Here is a 17,984-nt window from a genome sequence, read left to right as displayed (position 1 = left end):
GCGCAGGCTCAGCAGCCATGGCTCACGGGCCCAGCCGCTCCGCGGCATGTGGGATCTTCCCGGACTGGGGCACGAACCCGTACCCCCTGCATTGGCAGGCAGACTCTCAACCACTGCACCACCAGGGAAGCCCTGATCTACATTTTTAATGCTGTCTGTCTTCAGACAGGAAGGATAATGGACACCTGCCCTGACAGGCATCCTGTTTATAGTTTCACTCCAAAGGCCTGGGCTCTAATACCCAATTTTTTCTTCTAGTTTTATTGAGATATAACTGACATACAGCACTGGACAAGTTAAGTACAACATAATCACGTGACTTACATACAACACAAAATGATTATCACAACAATTTAGTGAACATCCATCATCTCATATAGATACAATATTAAAGAAATAAGAAAAAATTTTTTTCCTTGTGATGAGAACTCTTAGGATTTACTCTCAACAACTTTCATATATAACGTACAGTAGTGTTAATTATATTTATCATGTTCTATATTTCTAATTCTCATTTTGTTATTCATTAGCTGTGTATCCTTTGGCAAATCACTTAATCTTTCTGTGCCTCCAATGTCTCAACGATAACATGAGATAACAATACTTTGCTTATCTGGATCTGATTATTTTGAAGTCCCTTACAGTTCTAAGAGCTATGATTCTAGGAAAATAGTGATTTATATCAACTGAAAAAGAATGATATGAAAAATCTGAATAACTTAATTAACAAGCTTGATCCATAGGTATATGTGTATATATGTACATGCATATATAAATATATATTTTGCCCCCAAAGAATTAATTTTCCTCAAATTCATTAACTTTATAAAAATTTACCTCATATTACTCCACAAAGAAAAATCTCAACAGATTCCAAAACATTAAAAATTATATCAGTTCTTTCCCACTAAGATCAAGAACAAGGCAAAAATATTCCTTCTCACCACTCCTATTCAGCATTGTACTTGAAGTCCTAGCTAAAGCAACAAGACAAGAAAAGGAAAGAGAAGGTATACACATTGGAAAGGAAGAAATAAAATTGTCTTTGTCCACTGATGACATGATCATCTGTGTAGAAAATTAGAATCAACAAAAAAACTTCTAGAACTAATAAGCAATTATAGTGAGGTTGCAGGGTACAAGGTTAATATATGAAAGTCAATCACTTTCCTATATCCTTTTAATGGACAAGTGGAATTTGAAGTTAAAAACATAGTACCATTTACATTAAGATCCAAAAAAATTAAATACTTAGGTATAAATCTAAAAAAAATGCACAAGATCTATATGAAGAAAATTACAAAACTCAGATGAGTGAAATCAAAGGACTAAATAAATGGAGAGATAGTCCATGTTCATGGATAGGAAGATGCAATATTATCAAAAGATCTGTTCTTCCCAACTTGATCTATAGATCCAGTGCAATCCTAGTAAAAATCCCAGCAACTTCTTTTGTGGCTATTGACAAACTGACTCTAAAGTTTATATGGGGACTTCCCTGGTGGTCCAGTGGTAAGGAATCTGCCTTCCAATGCAGGGGACTTGGGTTCGATCCCTGGTCAGGGAACTAAGAACCCACATGACGTGGGGCAACTAAGCCCACCACAACTACTGAGCCCACGTGCCTCAACTAGAGAGCCCACATGCCACAACTAGAGAGAGAAAACCCACACGCCACAACTAGAGAGAAGCCTGTGCCACAATGAAAGATCCCACATGCCACAACTAAGACCTGACGCAACCAAAAAAATAAATTAAATAAATTTTTAAAAAATAAAGTTTATATGGAGAGACCAAAGAGCAGGATAGACAGCCTACAAATAGACCTACATAAAATTAGTCAACTGATATTTGACAAAGGAGTAAAGGTGATACAACGGAACAAAGATAATCTGTTCAACAAATGGTGCTGGAACAACTGGACATCCATGTGCAAAAAAAAAAAATGAATCTAGGGGCTTCCCTGGTGGCGCAGTGGTTGAGAGTCCGCTTGCCGATGCAGGGGACACGGGTTCGTGCCCCAGTCCGGGAAGATCCCACATGCCGTGGAACGGCTGGGCCCATTAGCCATGGCCACTGAGCCTGCACGTCTGGAGCCCGTGCTCCACAACGCGAGAGGCAAAAAAAAAAAAAAAAAAGAATCTAGACACAAACCTTACACTTTTCACGAAAATCAGCTCAGAATGGATCATAGACCGGGAATAGAAGGATCATGTTTATGTATAGAATGAGTTGGGAAATTTTCCCTTTTCTTTTTATGTTCCAGAAGAGTTATTTAAAGTCTTTGTTGAACTCACCCATAGTCCCACTTGGATTTGGTACCTTTTGGGGGTTTGACTGTTTACAGTCTTTTCTATTTTTCTCTGGTTATTAGTCTTTTCAGATTTCCTACCTCTTTTTGAGTAGAGTTTAATAATTTATATTTTCCTAGAGATTTGTCCATTTCATCTACATTTTAAACTGTTGATATGAAGTTGTCCAATCCCATTTGATCTAAAATTTTTATTCTGATATTTTTCCTTTCTCATTCTTTATGTTATTTATGCTTTTCAGTCAGACTTTCCAGTGGTTTATTTTATAGATATTTTCAAAGAAAATGTTTTATTGATCAAATTATTTTAAATTTCATTTATTTCTCCTTCCTTTTATGAATCTCTTCCTTTTTGGAGGTTTATTTTGCTGTTCTTTTTCTGCCTTCCTGGTTTGAATACTTAGTTTATTGGTTTTGAACTTCCCCCCTAATAAATGCATTTTAAAACTATAAATTTTCTTCAGAGTACTGCTTTAGCTACATTACATTGGTTTTCATGTTATTTTCTCATTTATTATTGACTTGTAGATTATTCCTAACCTCCATTTTTATTTCCTATTTAACACAAGAATTATTTAGATGAGTGTTTTAAAATTTTCTGATTAGATTTTTACTATCTTTTTATTATTAATTTCCAGTGATCAGAGAATGTGAGTGGTATAATTTTTTAATACTATTTTTAGAGAAGTTTTAGCTTCTCAGCAAAACTGATAGGAAGATACAGAGATTTCCCATATACCCCCTGCCTCCACACATACATAACCTCCCCCATTATCAACATCCCCACCAGAGTGGTACATTTGTTATAATTAATGAACCTATATTGACACATCATAATCACCCAAAGTCTATAGTTTACATTGGGATTTACTTTTAGTATTGTACATTCTATAGGTTTGAACAAATGTATAATGACATGTGTCCACCTTTATGATATCATACAGAGTATTTTCACTGCCCTAAAAATCCTCTGTACTCTACCTATTCAACCCTCCCCCTACCCCAGCCCCTAGCAACCACTGATCTTTTTGTTTTTGCCAATTTTGCCTTTTACAGAATGTCACATAATTGGAATCATGCAACATGTAGCCTTTTCAGATTGGCTTCTTTCTTAGTAATATGCATTTAAGTTTCATCCATGTCTTTTCATGACTTGATAGCTCATTTATTTTTAGCATAAATAATATTCCATTGTCTGGATAGACCACAGTTTATTAGTGCAGTTCATCTACTGAAGGACATATTGGTTGCTTCCAAGTTTTGATGGTTCTGAATATAGCTGCTTGAAATAACCATGTGCATGTTTTTGGACATAAGTTCTCATCTCCTTTGCGTAAATACCAAGGAGCATGATTGATGGATCATATGGTAAGAGTATATTTAGTTTTGAAAGAAGCTGCCAAACTATCTTCCAAACTGGCTGTAGCATTTTGCATTCCCACCAGCAATAAAGCAGAGTTCGTATTGCTCTACATCCTCACCAGCATTTGGTGTTTTTAGCATTTCAGATTTTGGGCATTCTAATAGTGTGTAGTGCTATCTCATTGTTGTTTCAATTTGCCATTTCCCTGATGATATATGATGCAGAGCATCTTTTCATATGCTTATTTGCCATCTGTATATTTTCTTTTGGTGAGGTGTCTGTTAAGATCTTTAGTACATTTTTTAATTGGGTTTTTTTCTTACTGTTGAGTTGTAAGAGTTCTTTGCATATTTTGGGTAACAGTCCTTTATGAGAAGTGTCTCATCTTCTCATTCTCTTTACATTGTCTTTTGCAGAGCAGAAGTTTTTAATTTGAATTCTAGCTTATCAATTATTTCTTTCATGGATGGTGCCTTTGATGTTGTATCTCAAAAACCATCACCATAACAAAGGTCATCTAGATATTCTACTATGTTATGTTCTAGGGGTTTTATGGTTTTGCCCCCCAAAAAGCACCAAATCCAAGTGGGATTATGGGTGAGTTTACCAAAGACCTTAAGTAACTCTTCTGGAACATAAAAAGAAAGGGGAAATTTTCCCAACTGATTCTATAGATAAACATTAGGATATTTATTAATATATTTCACTAGATTCATAAAGGAGATTAAATAGATATCTAAACCCCATTTGATTAAACTTTTTCCTAAATTTAAAAATATCTAATTCTAGTAAGCTAGGAATAGAGGGAAACTTTCTCAATAAAGCTTATCTACTTGAACCTACAGCAGTCATTATACTTGGAAGAATTCCCAATACCATTAGGAACATGACAAGAATGATTGTTTTCACTAGTATTATTCAATGTTTTTTGGGAAAACCTAGCAAATGAAATAAAGCAATAAAAAGAAATGTGATATAGAAAAGTTGGTGGGAAGAAAAGGTATAATATATAAATAATTAAGGGGAAGTGAAGTTGAGGGGAGCTATTATTAGTTTCTGACCTAAAAACTAAGACAGTCAACTTAAAATCAAAGAAATAGTAAGAACAAGATTGTGTCAGGTAGCCCCGTATAAGTTAAACATACAATTTTCTTTATTTCCGGTATATAGATTAGAGAAAACATCTATTAACAACACACAGAGGGACTTCCCTGGTGGTCCAGTGTTCAAGTATCTGCCTTCCTATGCAGGGGACGCAGGTTCGATCCCTAGCCTGGGAACTAAGATCCCACATGCTGTGGGGCAACTAAGCCTGCGCGCCACAACTACTGAGCCTGCCACGCTCTGGAGCCCGTGCACCACAACCAGAGAGCCCACATGCCACAACTACTGAGCCCGCGTGCTCTAGAGCCCATGCCGCAACAGAGCCCATGCACCACAGTGAAAGATCCCACATACTGCAAAGAAGATCGCACGTGCTGCAACTAAGACCTGATGCAGCCAAATAAATAAATACTTTTTAAAAGGAATGTGTATAGGGTTTCCCTGGTGGCGCAGTGGTTGAGAATCCGCCTGCCGATGCAGGGGACACGGGTTCGTGCCCCGGTCCGGGAAGATCCCACATGCCGCGGAGCGGCTGGGCCCGTGAGCCATGGCCACTGAGCCTGCGCGTCCGGAGCCTGTGCTCTGCAGCGGGAGAGGCCACAATAGTGAGAGGCCCGTGTACCGCAAAAAAAAAAAAAAAAGTATGTGTATAATCTTGACTCTTAAAAAAAAAACACAGAAAAAGTATAAAATAGCTAAGAACAAATTTGACAAAACATGTAAAATCTACATGAAGAAAACATACTGGGGATGTTTTCATGGGAATGGGATGGGAATACTCATTGCAAAGATTTTAATTTTTCCTGAACTGATCTGTAAATTCAACAAAATCCTAAACAAAATTCAAATGGAATTTTATTGAAGAAATTTGGTTCCTAAAACTATATTTCTCAATAAAAGTGACTCTATCAATGAAAAAAAAAGAAATTTGCTGAGCTGATTATAAAGTTTATTAGTAAGAAGAGTATACAAGAATAGCTAAAGAAAGTTTAAAAAGAAGAAACATTTAAAAATATACACTAACCTATAGTAATTTAGAACTATGTGGTTAATGTAGAAATAGAAACAGAACAATGGGGAGGATAGATCCAATCCCATGTACACATGGGGGTTTTGTATATGATAAAAGTGGCTTTTTACCAGTGGGGAAAGGCTGCCCTATTCAATGAGTGGTGGGACAAAGATCTAAACATGGAAAACCAGACTGATAAGTAAAATATAGGAAAATATGTTCTAGTCTGGCAGGCAGAAGGGAATTCATCAGGTGACAAGGAGAGACTGAAATTTTAAAGGAAGTGAAATGATGGAGCGAGGCCTCAAGGTATCGGGAAGAGATAGGCTCAAGGACCAAGGCTGGAGAGGTTGGAAGGTGAGTGAAGGAAGAAAGAGAAGGTGAAAACATGCAGAACTGGAGGTGGAGAAAAGACATTTTTTGAGGGAATTTGTGATCTTTTCTGTAAAACAGAAGACAAGAGTGTATGCCGATAGTATTAGGCAGGAGGGATTGATGGAGGCAGACCCCATTTCTTGACTCCTTGGCTTCTGGTGCTAGTATGTGAAAGAATCAAATGACCATCAGACTACATTCTGACAAACAAGATACATGAAGTCCAAACAATGTTTCTGAATATTACCTTTCAAAGGCAACAATAAGAAGGTTTTAATAAGAGTACGATAGCTGACTTAAGCAATTAGCCAATTAATTTGCACAATTCTTTCCTTTACAGAAAGCCATCAACACTAGCCTTTGGACCCATCATTTAGAAGCTTCCTGACACACCACGACCTCAAGGGTTGGATTGGGTTCTGCTCTTTGCCACATTTTGGCCATTTGAGAACAAGAGGAGCTGAGCACACTTTGCTTGCTCTGAGGCAGTTCTGAGGTGAGTTTTGGGAGAGGCTGAGTCCTTCCCTTGCCCCAGTGTTGAAAGCTTCTCCTGTATATGGGATATAATTGCAGTTGAAACTGTTTTGATTTATACTGGGGCCAGGCGCAGTGTGGGTGTAACTAGGATATAAATAAGGCATTGCATAACTTTGGTCTTAATGTGCACAGAGGCCTGTCTTTAAGACGACTGCCAAAACAAGTGGGATTTCTTGGAAAATAAATATCCTTACTCTATTAGTTTTTAAACAAATAGTGAAAGCATGTGGAGATCCTTTTTTCCAAGAAAAAAAAGCCTTTGGGGGAAAAAAAAATCAATATTAAAACCTCATCCTTGCTGTCTAATTACTCAGTATTGAAATAACAATAGACAGAGATTTCATTCATTTTGAAGAAGTAATACCTCAGGACGCTAGCGCCAAAATATAAACCATTAAAATATTTTGGCATCAAGAATGAATTCATGTTAAAATGCTGTGAATAGAAAGAGCTGAACTTACAAATATTAAGCCTACTAAATGGGTTCTTTTTTTTTTTTTTTTTTTTTTTTTTTTTTGCGGTATGCGGGCCTCTCACTGTTGTGGCCTCTCCCGTTGCGGAGCACAGGCTCCGGACATGCAGGCTCAGCGGCCATGGCTCACGGGCCCAGCCGCTCCGCGGCATGTGGGATCTTCCCGGACCGGGGCACAAACCCGTGTCCCCTGCATCGGCAGGCGGACTCTCAACCACTGCGCCACCAGGGAAGCCCTAAATGGGTTCTTTATTATTTTTTTTTTTTTGCAGTACGTGGGCCTCTCACTGTTGTGGCCTCTCCCGTTGCGGAGCACAGGCTCCGGACATGCAGGCTCAGCGGCCATGGCTCACGGGCCCAGCCGCTCCGCGGCATGTGGGATCCTCCCGGACCGGGGCACGAACCCGTGTCCCCTGCATCGGCAGGCGGACTCTCAACCACTGCGCCACCAGGGAAGCCCGCTAAATGGGTTCTTTAAATTCATCCCAGGAAATTATATGGAAACAATCCTAGCCTTGAGTCCTGGACTACATCTTAAAATTATTTAGATTGGAAAGAGAGGGGCATGGTGCCATCAGAATGGCCAGCTGGAATCTTCATTCAATATGATTGTGCACCCAAGTTTCTAATGTGAATTAATTCAGGAATCATTTGACTTCAAGCTTTAACACTTTGCCTTTATCAGGATTTGTGGGTCCCTTACCCCAACACTAACCAATGTAACAATGATTCATTCCTGCCTGCTGTCTCTTTGGAATTGTCTGTGCATGAGGAAAAAGAGGGACAGAAAGGAAGAACCAGGCAGGGGAAATAAAGGCAGGAGTGGGATGAAGGAGAGGACAGGACAGGAGGAGCTTGGAGAGGAGAGGGTCCTCTGGGGTTAACACGTGAGCCTTTCTAGGGTTTCTTGTACTCTTCTGAGTCTCAGAACCAATTATAATGACATCCAACAAAATGCAAGGTGGTGGCACAATTTCACTCCTCCAGGAGACCGTTGTTCATTTGGGGCACTCTATCTGGGTCAGTGCCCTGCACAGGACCTTACACATAGCAGGAATTCCATACTGCTTGTTGCATGGGGTGACACTTATTCAATGGTGGCACAGTTTTTGCTGACCCAAGACCAATGGCTCTCCAAGCCCTAAGCCATCAGCCACATCAGAATCCCACCTGAAGGAGATTACCTCTGACCCTTCCACCTTGCACAGTTTAAGCCTCACCTTTCTGGATCAAATTCATCGACAGCTGGGGATTCATGCTTGTGGACTTGCTGTTTCAAAGTCAGGTGCTTCTCCTTATTGGCCAGAAACTCCTGTTCCAGCAGTTCGAGGTGTCCCTGCTTTTTCTCAAGGACCTGTAACAGTGGAGTCACTGGAATCATTCACAGGTAAGCCTGTGTGTGTAGTTGTTTTTCCCCAAAACACAATGAGGATGTACCCCACAGTAGTGTCAAAACAAAGCCATCATCCTTCTCCTGGCAATTGTTTTGTTTCAGAGTCTGACATCTAAAATATAGACAACCCAAGACCCATCTCAGCATTTACGACACCTCATAGCATATAGCTGAAAAATATGGTCACTTCTGATTTCTCTCCTAGAACCCACTTGGAGGTGTTTAAATTTTTGTTAATGGGACATTCATAATCCTACATATTTGCAGAATAATTTTTAGCTCATAGAGCACTTTTCCATTCACTATCTTATTTAATCCATGCATCAATGCTGTAAATGTGGCAAAGTAGATTTATTATCCCAGTTTTATGGAGGAGGAAATTGGGGCTCTAGGAAGTATGTCAGAAGTCACATAGGTATTAGAAAAGAACTGAAGTTAGAGGACCTGGGATTGAATCTATGGCACTTGGAGGATGAAATGGGGAAGGAACTTCGAGAAGTTTAGTCAAAAGCTTCAAATGGGTCTTCCAGATGTAGCCTCATGCAGATGAATGTTTAAACTGTACAGGTCAGGGTCTTATCTTGATGCACAGAGGCTGCAGCCCTGCAGCCCCAGTCACTAAACATTCCCTGAGCACTGCCCATGTTTGGTCCTGGGCCAAAAGTGTAAGAGACACAAAAGCTGTATCAGGCACAGTCCCTGGTCTCAGGGATTTTATTCCAGTTGGGAAAACAGACTGTGGGATGGAATACTTTGCTATGGCTCAATGGAAGAAGTGAGACTTAAGTCAGGCTTAAAGGACTCAAGAGGGCTTGGATCAGGCAGTATCCGTGAAAATGGAGAGGAAAGGATGAATTGGAGAGTTATTGCCAAGGGCAAGAATACTGCATCATGGGATTACAGAATCGGACACACCAGGGTTCAAGTTCAGACTGTCACCTACTAATTGTATGATTTTAGTCACCTTGAACTCTGAGTTTCAGTTTTCTGATTTGAGATAATAGCCCTCACCTCATATTGTAAAAATTAAATGAGATAATGCTTAGTGCCAGGGGCATAGTACACCCTCAACAGATGGTAGCTCTCATCTTCATTGTTATTAGTTCTTACTATTATTAAAATAAACAAACAAGTTTAGAAGCATACTGGCTATACGGGTATAAAAAATGGCAAGTGTGGTAGATGTTTTCCATTTCTCCTCACCCCAGATCCACCCTCCATCTTTCTCTGTGCCCCAGCCAGGAGGCTGGCCTTCAATGGACTGTATCAATAGGCTCCCATGCCTCTGGCTTTGGTTGATTTCAGCCAATGGAAGACAACAGCAGGAGAGAGGAACTGAAGAAGGATGAGGTAGGGTCTTTATTTCCTTGATTTCCTCCAGTCTGTATCATCATGGACTGGCTGTGTCTCTATCAAAAGCTGCAGAACTTGTCAGCTACCCCTACAGCTACTGCTACTCTTCTTATGCTCCATTATCTGCTCTTCCTCCGTCCCTCTGCCCCACTGTTCCTTCCATGAGATGCTTTCTATCCCTTATTGGTTTCCCTTAACCTTGCCCATGCTTTTGTAAAGTAATGCCTTACTAAGCTCTCCTCAGTAACTCCACTGGAGTAAGCCTTCTTGTTCTTGCCAGGACCCTGACTGATACTATAAATATCACAGACAACACTCAGGTTTCTACTGTGGGAGGTGGGAAGAGTGTGAACCCCCTGATGAAACTGAGGAATTTGGAAAGGCTAACAAGTTTGAATGAAGATGTCAATGTTGGGCAAGGTAGAATTTTTGGTAAGAGTGGGAGATCCAAAGGAAGATCAACACAAATGTTTGAAGCTCCAGATGAGAAGTGAGGACTAGTAATTTAGGAATTGGTAGCATGAAAATGGTGCTTAAAGCCATGAGAAGGAATTAGGTATTCAAAGGAAAGAGAAAAGTGAAGAAAGCCAATTATGAATTATAGTTTGGGATCTTGAAATTTTAATTGTGTTCAGAAGAAGATAGGGCATCGTTTTCTTGCCATAAATGTACCTCATTTAACTCTCTTAACTAAGATAGGAAGACATGCTACATGTCTAAGCTTGTACAATCAACACATAGAACCAGGATGTTTGCTCCAAAATCCAAATGCTTTCTCCGTGTGCTGCTCACCCTGAGAAAGTTACTTTTAGCCCTGTCTGGCCTTCCTTCACTGAACCAGATGGGCCCGGAATTAAGGAGTCACCTTCCTAAGGAGTCACCTCTCTCCTCTTCTCTCAGTCCCGACACGAATCCCCACATACCCTCTAACCTAGGAAGAAACTTCCTGAATCGAAGACTCAAGAAGGCTAATGCCTTGAACCAGTTTCCTCTGCTTTGCTTGGCCTTTTAAAACTTTATGTTCTCCCAGTTTCTGAAAGCCTGGGTTTTAGGAGATCTCCTTTACCATTCACTCCTTAACTCCTGCAATCTGGCTTCCGTAGATCCACCACTTCGTTGAAATCAGGGTTGCCAAGCTCCCTCATGACCTCTCAGTTGCCAAATCCAGTGCACATCTTGCTTACCTTCCTTACTTGAAGATTTGATGGTGTGGCCCTCTCCCTCTTTCTCAAAACCCTCTTTTCTCTTGGCTTCTATAGGTCTGCCCCTTCCAGGTCTGCCTCGACCATTTGAGTCTCTCCTCATCGATCTCCTTTGAGGACCCCTCTTCTTTTACCTGCCCCTGGTTCTGCTTCCCATGAGCCTATCCTTGGATTTCTTCACTGCTTACTCTGCGTGTTTGCCTGAGCAATCACCTAAACCCCACAGCTTCAACACAAAACTATACCTAAATTTACATTTCTCACCCAAACAACTCCTCTGAGGTTCAGACCCATAGCTCTAATTGCCTACTGGACCTCTCCAATCGGATGTCTTATGGGTACCTCAAAATGTCCCAAACTGAACGTGACATCTTGCCTCCTGCCTACCTGGCACACCCATTCTGAACTGGATCCTCCACTTTTATTCCTGACCTTGGTTACCCGAGCTAGAAATCTGGAATGCATCCAAGCCTCCTCTCTTATTTACCTGGTTCAATCTGCCGCCACTTCCTTAAACTCTTGGATTTGTGCCCTCTCCATCCTCACTGCCAGCCTTGCTTTAGGACTTCATATAACTTGTTACCTGGATTATGGCTTTCTAGCCGATCTCCGTCCCTACAGTCTTGCCCCCGTGGTTTGCTGTTTCTCAGCTTTGAATCCTCCAGTGCTGCCCCATCACTCCACCTCAGGATAAAATTAATCTAAGCTCCTTAGCGTGGTGTAAAGGCTTTTCAGGATGTAGTCCTTACCTACCTCTCCAGTCTCCTCCCTCCCCCCTGAGCTCCATCTGGTCAATTACACTGCCACACAGTTCCTCACACTCTCAGCACTTTCCTGTCCCTGTGCCACTGCACCTGCTGATTCCTTTTCCTGGAATACACCTTTGTCCTTACTCTGCCATATTCTTTCTGCAATGCCCAGCTCAGAAGTCCCTTCCAGGTAAGCCTTCTAAAGTACCCTCTCACTGGCAAGGGTGAGCCTCTTCAGTGCTGCCGTTAGTATCATATGTAACCTTTCCCAAGCTGCATGTTACTTGTTGATTTACTGGTCTGTTCCTAGGAGACGATAAGTCGCTTGAAAAAGAAATGTTTCTTCATCTCCAAATTCCTAATGCCTGATACAGAGTCTGAGTCATAGGAAGTACCCCACAAATGCTGTCGAATGAATGTATGAGTTATTTAATTACTATGGTGAAAGAATAATGAACTGTGTCTCAACATTTGCCTCCTCCTAGTTTTTGTCTATACTGTTTGGTTTCTGAAGCACAGACTGCCCTGAGCTTTGCTCGTGTCCTTTATGTCAGGACTTCTGGCCACCTGTCCTGCTGCTGACCCAATGGCCTAAACTACATCTTCAACTTCACACATCCCTGGTTCTAGTAGCCTCAGCATTTTGCCCCACTGCCATGCTTCACCCCCACTTCCCACAACCCTGACGCTGATGAACAAGGCTATGGTTACAACATAAATTAATGATTTGATTAAATGCAACAAGCAAGGATGTGAAAGTCAAAGATTTTGATCTGAAAAGCATGTCTTCAAGATTAATTTTAAGTTTTCAAAGTTTTATATATTGAGTTGCCAGATACTGGCAATGTTTATAGCCTGTATCCCCCAGGACCCATCAAATATGGATGTGCTTGCCCTCTACAACAGCTGACATATTATTCTCTTGAACTTACCGTGGTCTCCTATTTATTATGGGATGACTGCTGAGGAAAAACAGCCATAAATAATAGATCCCCTGAGAAGGAGAAAGGGCTAAAAACATATAGAAATAGAAAGCTCTAAGCTCTTTTAGTCCCTGTAACACAAAGATAGTTTAATCTTCAGCAAAGCATTTCTTACCAGAGCATTTCTATTCCCACCAATGTAGAGAAAACATGATACTATAAAGTCATTTGTATTTTCCCATGTCAAATTCCCTAAAAAGATTTTAAAAACTTGATAAAATTTATTACCAGCCTCCTAGCTTGCAAATGATAGGGAGAATCCTGTGCTATGCTTTTGGAAAATTCTTATACCTGCAGTGAAAAAATGCAATATTTCATTAAGGGCATAGTGTCTTACGTTTGAATTTGGTTATTTCTATTTTTCGTAATAAGCTTTAAAAGTATTACTGTAGTTTTCAGTTGATCAGTCTGTTCTTTTAACTTCTGACACATCTGTTTCCCTTGGGATATCGTGTGAAATGTGTAAGAAGAACTTGAGAAAGGGTCTTTCTGAGAAGTCAATGGCATCTTAGAGAGACTTGTCTCATTCTATTCCTATGTAAGAAAGAATAAGTTTTGGTTACCATTCATCTCAGCTGCACTGCAATTTTATTAAGTACAGAAAACAGAAGTCTGTGGCAATCACTACCAATCACTATTTCAAAAAATTTTTTTTCAAAATGTATATCTAAATCAAAGAGGTTTAAAAATGCTGGTAATGGGACTGCCCTGGTGGACCAGTGGTTAAGAATCTGCCTGCCAGTGCAGGAGACGTGGGTTGGATCCCTGGTCCTGGAGGATCCCACATGCCTTGGAACAACTAAGCCCGTGTGCCACAACTACTGAGCCTGCACTCTAGAGCCTGCGAGCTGTAACTACTGAGCCCACGTGCTGCAACTACTGAAGCCTGCGTGCCTAGAGCCCGTGCTCCACAACAAGAAAAGCCATCACAATGAGAAGCCCAAGCACCACAGCGAAGAGTAGCCCCCGCTCACCACAACTAGTGAAAGCCCATGCACAGCAATGAAGGCCCAGCGGAGCCAAAAATTAAATAAATAAATAAATAAATATTTTTAAAAATGCTAGTACATGCAAGATGTTCTTGGTGGATATGTACCATGGGCTCCATCTGTGCATTTAAAGGATAAGAAAACATGACTCTTGATAGTGATCATGACGCCATTACTCAGGATGACTCGATGTGTTCTGGTCATCGTGGAGGCCACCCAGTTGTGTCAAGAGCTGGGGCCCTGATGCCAAGGTTAAATTCCACTCCGACACTTATCTGCCAGGTGACCCAGAGCAATTACTTCATCACTGTAAACCTCAAATTCCTCAACAGTAAAATGGGGATAGTAATAGAACCTACCTCACAGTGTTGTGATGAGAATTAAATGTTACCATAGTATCTGTCACATGGTAAGCATTCATGTTAGCTGTTACTACTATCATGTTTGATACTATTACGAGGAATACTCACATATTTCTCCTACAGCTAGACCATAGGTTCCACAAAGGACCGTTGTTGATCTCGTCACTGGCTCTATTGCTGGCGCTCTCACTAACACTCAGACACCTGGTAGCCACACTCCAGAGAATAACAACAGTAAGCGTTAAGTTCCAAAATGTGTCAAGATAGTGATTGTTCACACAGCCCTTTTCTACTCACCACAGGCTAACTGGATAAGAGTTCAAATTCCAGAGTGATTCACCTTGAGGGTCTTCCCATTGTTCCCAACACACACAGCTCACAAACACGCTAGTGCCAGAAGGCTACTGTAGTGGTCAAACTAGGCTGTGGTTATTATGAATATCTCAATTACATGGTGGCTGTGGAACCTATAGAGTCCAGTTCTCCAACCTGAATTGACAGGACGAGAGGAAATCAGACACCTGACTTCAGGCTCCCATTGCCAGAGACAGATGAACTTGATATTCATTCTGCCCCTACTAACCACAGGGCACTGAGAACTGTGCCCACTGAGGGGCGTTCTCCTGCAAGCAGAATGAGGAACGTGGAGACTTCCCAGTGTCACAGGGGTGCAGATTTCTCCATGACTGAGAGAAGCATCCCAGTCGAGGCCAGGTGGGCTGCTGGTTCCCGGTATGTGTGTATGTGTGTGTGTGTGTGTGTGAGGGGTGGGGGCTTCTGCTCAAACTCCCCAGAACGTTCAGCTGAAAGGGAAGGCAGCTGAGAAGCATAAAGAGGTGGAAATGGAAATAGGCAGAGAATGTTCAGTCAGGGGGCCCTTCATAGAATGCTTAAAGGAGAGCTCATACAGTCCTGGCAAAGTGCCAGAGAGCTACAGTGTTTACTTTGATCATTACTGTGAACTTACCTAGAACCTCAAACAATCAATGAGATCCTGAGCCTCCGCATGCTGGGAAGGTGGGTGGAAGGATGGGAAGATGCGGAAAGGGCAAATAGTATAAAGTAAACATTAGCAAAATTTTGTACTAAATAGTTACCAATATAACAATCTTGAAGCGTGTTATTAAAGATCTTAATTCAGTCCAATTGAGCATTCATAACCAAGGACATAATATGTGCAAACAGAAGGCTAGGCCTCTGGGGGAACTTGGGCAAAGGAAAGATGAAGACGAGGTGGCTGCCTCCAGAGTCTTCAAATCTAGTGGAAGGAACAGATGTTTCTAAATCGTTAGGATCCAAAGCGGGCTGAGATAAATGCTCTGACAGAATACTAAACAAACAAGGATGGGAAAGATTGTGACTAGGGGGTTCTGAAAAGTCCTGTGGCCAGTGGGGAATTGAAGGAGGCCATGAAAATGAGCAGGTCTTTGGTAAGCCCAGGTGGGATGTTCCACGTAAGGCAGGATCTCAGAGAGGGCGGGGCCAGCCAGATGCCTGAGGATAACTCCTGGGGTGGGAGGGGGGAGTTTAGTTTAGAAGGGTAGGATGACATGAAAAACGGGGAAACGCAAATTCCAGGTTGAAGAACTTGGATTTTATTCTATTATGTGTTGTTGTTAGTTCAGCCTCTGATTCTTCTCAGGAGAAGACCCACTGAGCTTCTGAGAGGTCAAGGTATTGGGCCAGAACTAGAACCCAGAACCTCAGACCTACAACTCAGTTCTACGCACCCTCCAGAGACCCACACTGATATAGATGAGCAGCGGCCCTGCTTATATGTTTGCTGGAGACGGCTTTCACTTACCACTATCTGTTGTGAAGTTTCAGGAGTTTTCCATTTCTGCTCTTGTTTTTCAACACCGTTTGATCTAGACATGCTTTCTGAAATATCTTGCACAATAGCTGATTTATCTCTCAATTTAGGAGAAAAGCTGGCTTGTTTATCGGTTGTAAGTGGTTCGTCAATTATGTTATTTTTAGGAGCAACCTTAGAGGAATCAGAGAACCAGTAATGAACTTGACCTTGGCCATATTTGAACCTGTTGCCTGAACTTGCTTTTTCAGCCTGCTGTTTCTGGGGTGTCTGCCCTTGGCAACTTTTTTCTTTATCACCTGGACTCTTGATTTTAGTTAGAAAATTTGAATTCTCCTGATGGCTGCTTTCTCCAGCAGCGACTGGATCTTCTAAATCATAGGTGTTTCCTTCTGTCGTGGTTGGAAAACAACTGGGCTTATTGCTGTTTTCATCATCGCTTTTGGAGTTGAGTTGGTCAGTGAGTTCTGAGGTTTGTTCTGTTGGCCAAGAATTCTTAACATGCTGCAAAATAATATTTTTAATAATAGTTCCATCAAAACTGTTAGCATTAGAGATCTCTGGGAGAGTTTCACAATTAATGCCTTGACCTTTTGAGAATTCCTCTTTGCAAAGATGATGGAGTAAAATATCAGAAATGTTTGACTTTGAAGGATCTCCTTGGTTAGATGGAATATGAAGATTTATGGTGCATTGATTCTCTTTATTATATTTTTTGCTGACAGCACTTTCAGTTGTTTTATTCAAAGTCATGGCCATATCTGCCTTTCTGCAAGTCTCTCTATGTGTGGCCTTTACTTGAAGGTCATCTTCTGTTAAATTCATTTGATTTGAGACATCAAGGATGTCATATTTTGAGGTAAAATTATAATCGTTGTACATCTGAATTTGGGAGAAGTCCCCATCATAAGGCAAATCCTCCTGTTTCTTAGAAGTTGCATCTTCCGAGAAATCGGCTTTATCCATGTATGTGCAGCTTGACCTCCTTTATCGGTTGCTGCCTGGTCTTGATGTTCTTAATTGTAGCAACAGACCTTCTGGTTTTCATTGATTGTCTTCATTGTGTGTCTTAGTCCGTGCAAAACAAAAAGAGCCTCATTATTAAATATAATTTATTTAACGTATGAAACCATGCTTATCCTAGTGTCTATGCCGGGACAAAATGGATGCTTTTCGTTTAGAGAAATGCAGTTATAAACATGAAGGCAGGAAGCTCAGCCAAGAGTAACTCATCCTAAAGTCTACATGAACCTAATCAGTGGTATATAAGCAAGGAATTAGAAAGGAGGGGGGCTAAATTTTTTATTCATTAAAATTTGAGGGAGGGCTTCCCTGGTGGCGCAGTGGTTGAGAGTCCGCCTGCCGATGCAGGGGACACGGGTTCGTGCCCCGGTCCGGGAGGATCCCACATGCCGCGGAGCAGCTGGGCCCGTGAGCCATGGCCGCTGAGCCTGCGCGTCCGGAGCCTGTGCTCCGCAACGGGAGAGGCCACGACAGTGAGAGGCCCGCGTACCGCAAAAAAAAAAAAAAAAATTTGAGGGAGACATTGGGCTCTAGTTAATGACCAAATATTTACCAACTTCTCTTAGAAAGTACTGTTTGAAATTTGTTCTCCCCAAATAGGAGCTTGGAATGCAAGTAAAGGATTGATTTTTTTAAAGTACCACGGCTGTCACTTGTCCGCACATCACTGATGGACCTCTTTGTGTGGCACTGAAAGCAGACTCAACTCAAACAAACCACCAGCCTACTCTGTTCTGGTGCTTTTTCATTTGTCCTCCCAGACATTCTGGTCCCCTTCTTCTGATTTTCCCTTGTATATTGGAGAAAGGCAGAGAAGGACTGACAGAAATGTGAGCAAGGAACCAAAAGGTCTTTTGAACACCCAGAGGCCAATCTGCCATCAAGCATCCCTCTTCTGATTAGAACCCAGGCAGAACCCAGTTCAAGAGGCTGCCTTGCTCTG

At 41.4% G+C, this 17,984-nt stretch overlaps 1 protein-coding gene across 1 annotated transcript in view; it reads right to left on the bottom strand.

Annotated features, from left to right (window-relative positions):
- The window catches only part of AKNAD1 (AKNA domain containing 1), a 29,723-nt gene extending 12,739 nt beyond the window's left edge, over positions 1-16,984 (bottom strand). The window contains 5 exon segments of the mRNA XM_007472048.1: positions 8,395-8,528; positions 13,083-13,145; positions 13,242-13,399; positions 13,932-13,962; positions 16,010-16,984. Of these exon segments, the coding sequence (XP_007472110.1) occupies positions 8,395-8,528; positions 13,083-13,145; positions 13,242-13,399; positions 13,932-13,962; positions 16,010-16,984 (1,361 nt within the window).
- Between the last annotated feature and the right edge of the window lie 1,000 nt (positions 16,985-17,984).

The sequence above is a fragment of the Lipotes vexillifer genome, unplaced genomic scaffold (assembly GCF_000442215.2).
Source record: "Lipotes vexillifer unplaced genomic scaffold, Lipotes_vexillifer_v1.1 scaffold393, whole genome shotgun sequence".
In the NCBI taxonomy this organism is placed as follows: Eukaryota; Metazoa; Chordata; class Mammalia; order Artiodactyla; family Lipotidae; genus Lipotes; species Lipotes vexillifer.
This window is presented reverse-complemented; position numbering and strand designations above follow the sequence as displayed.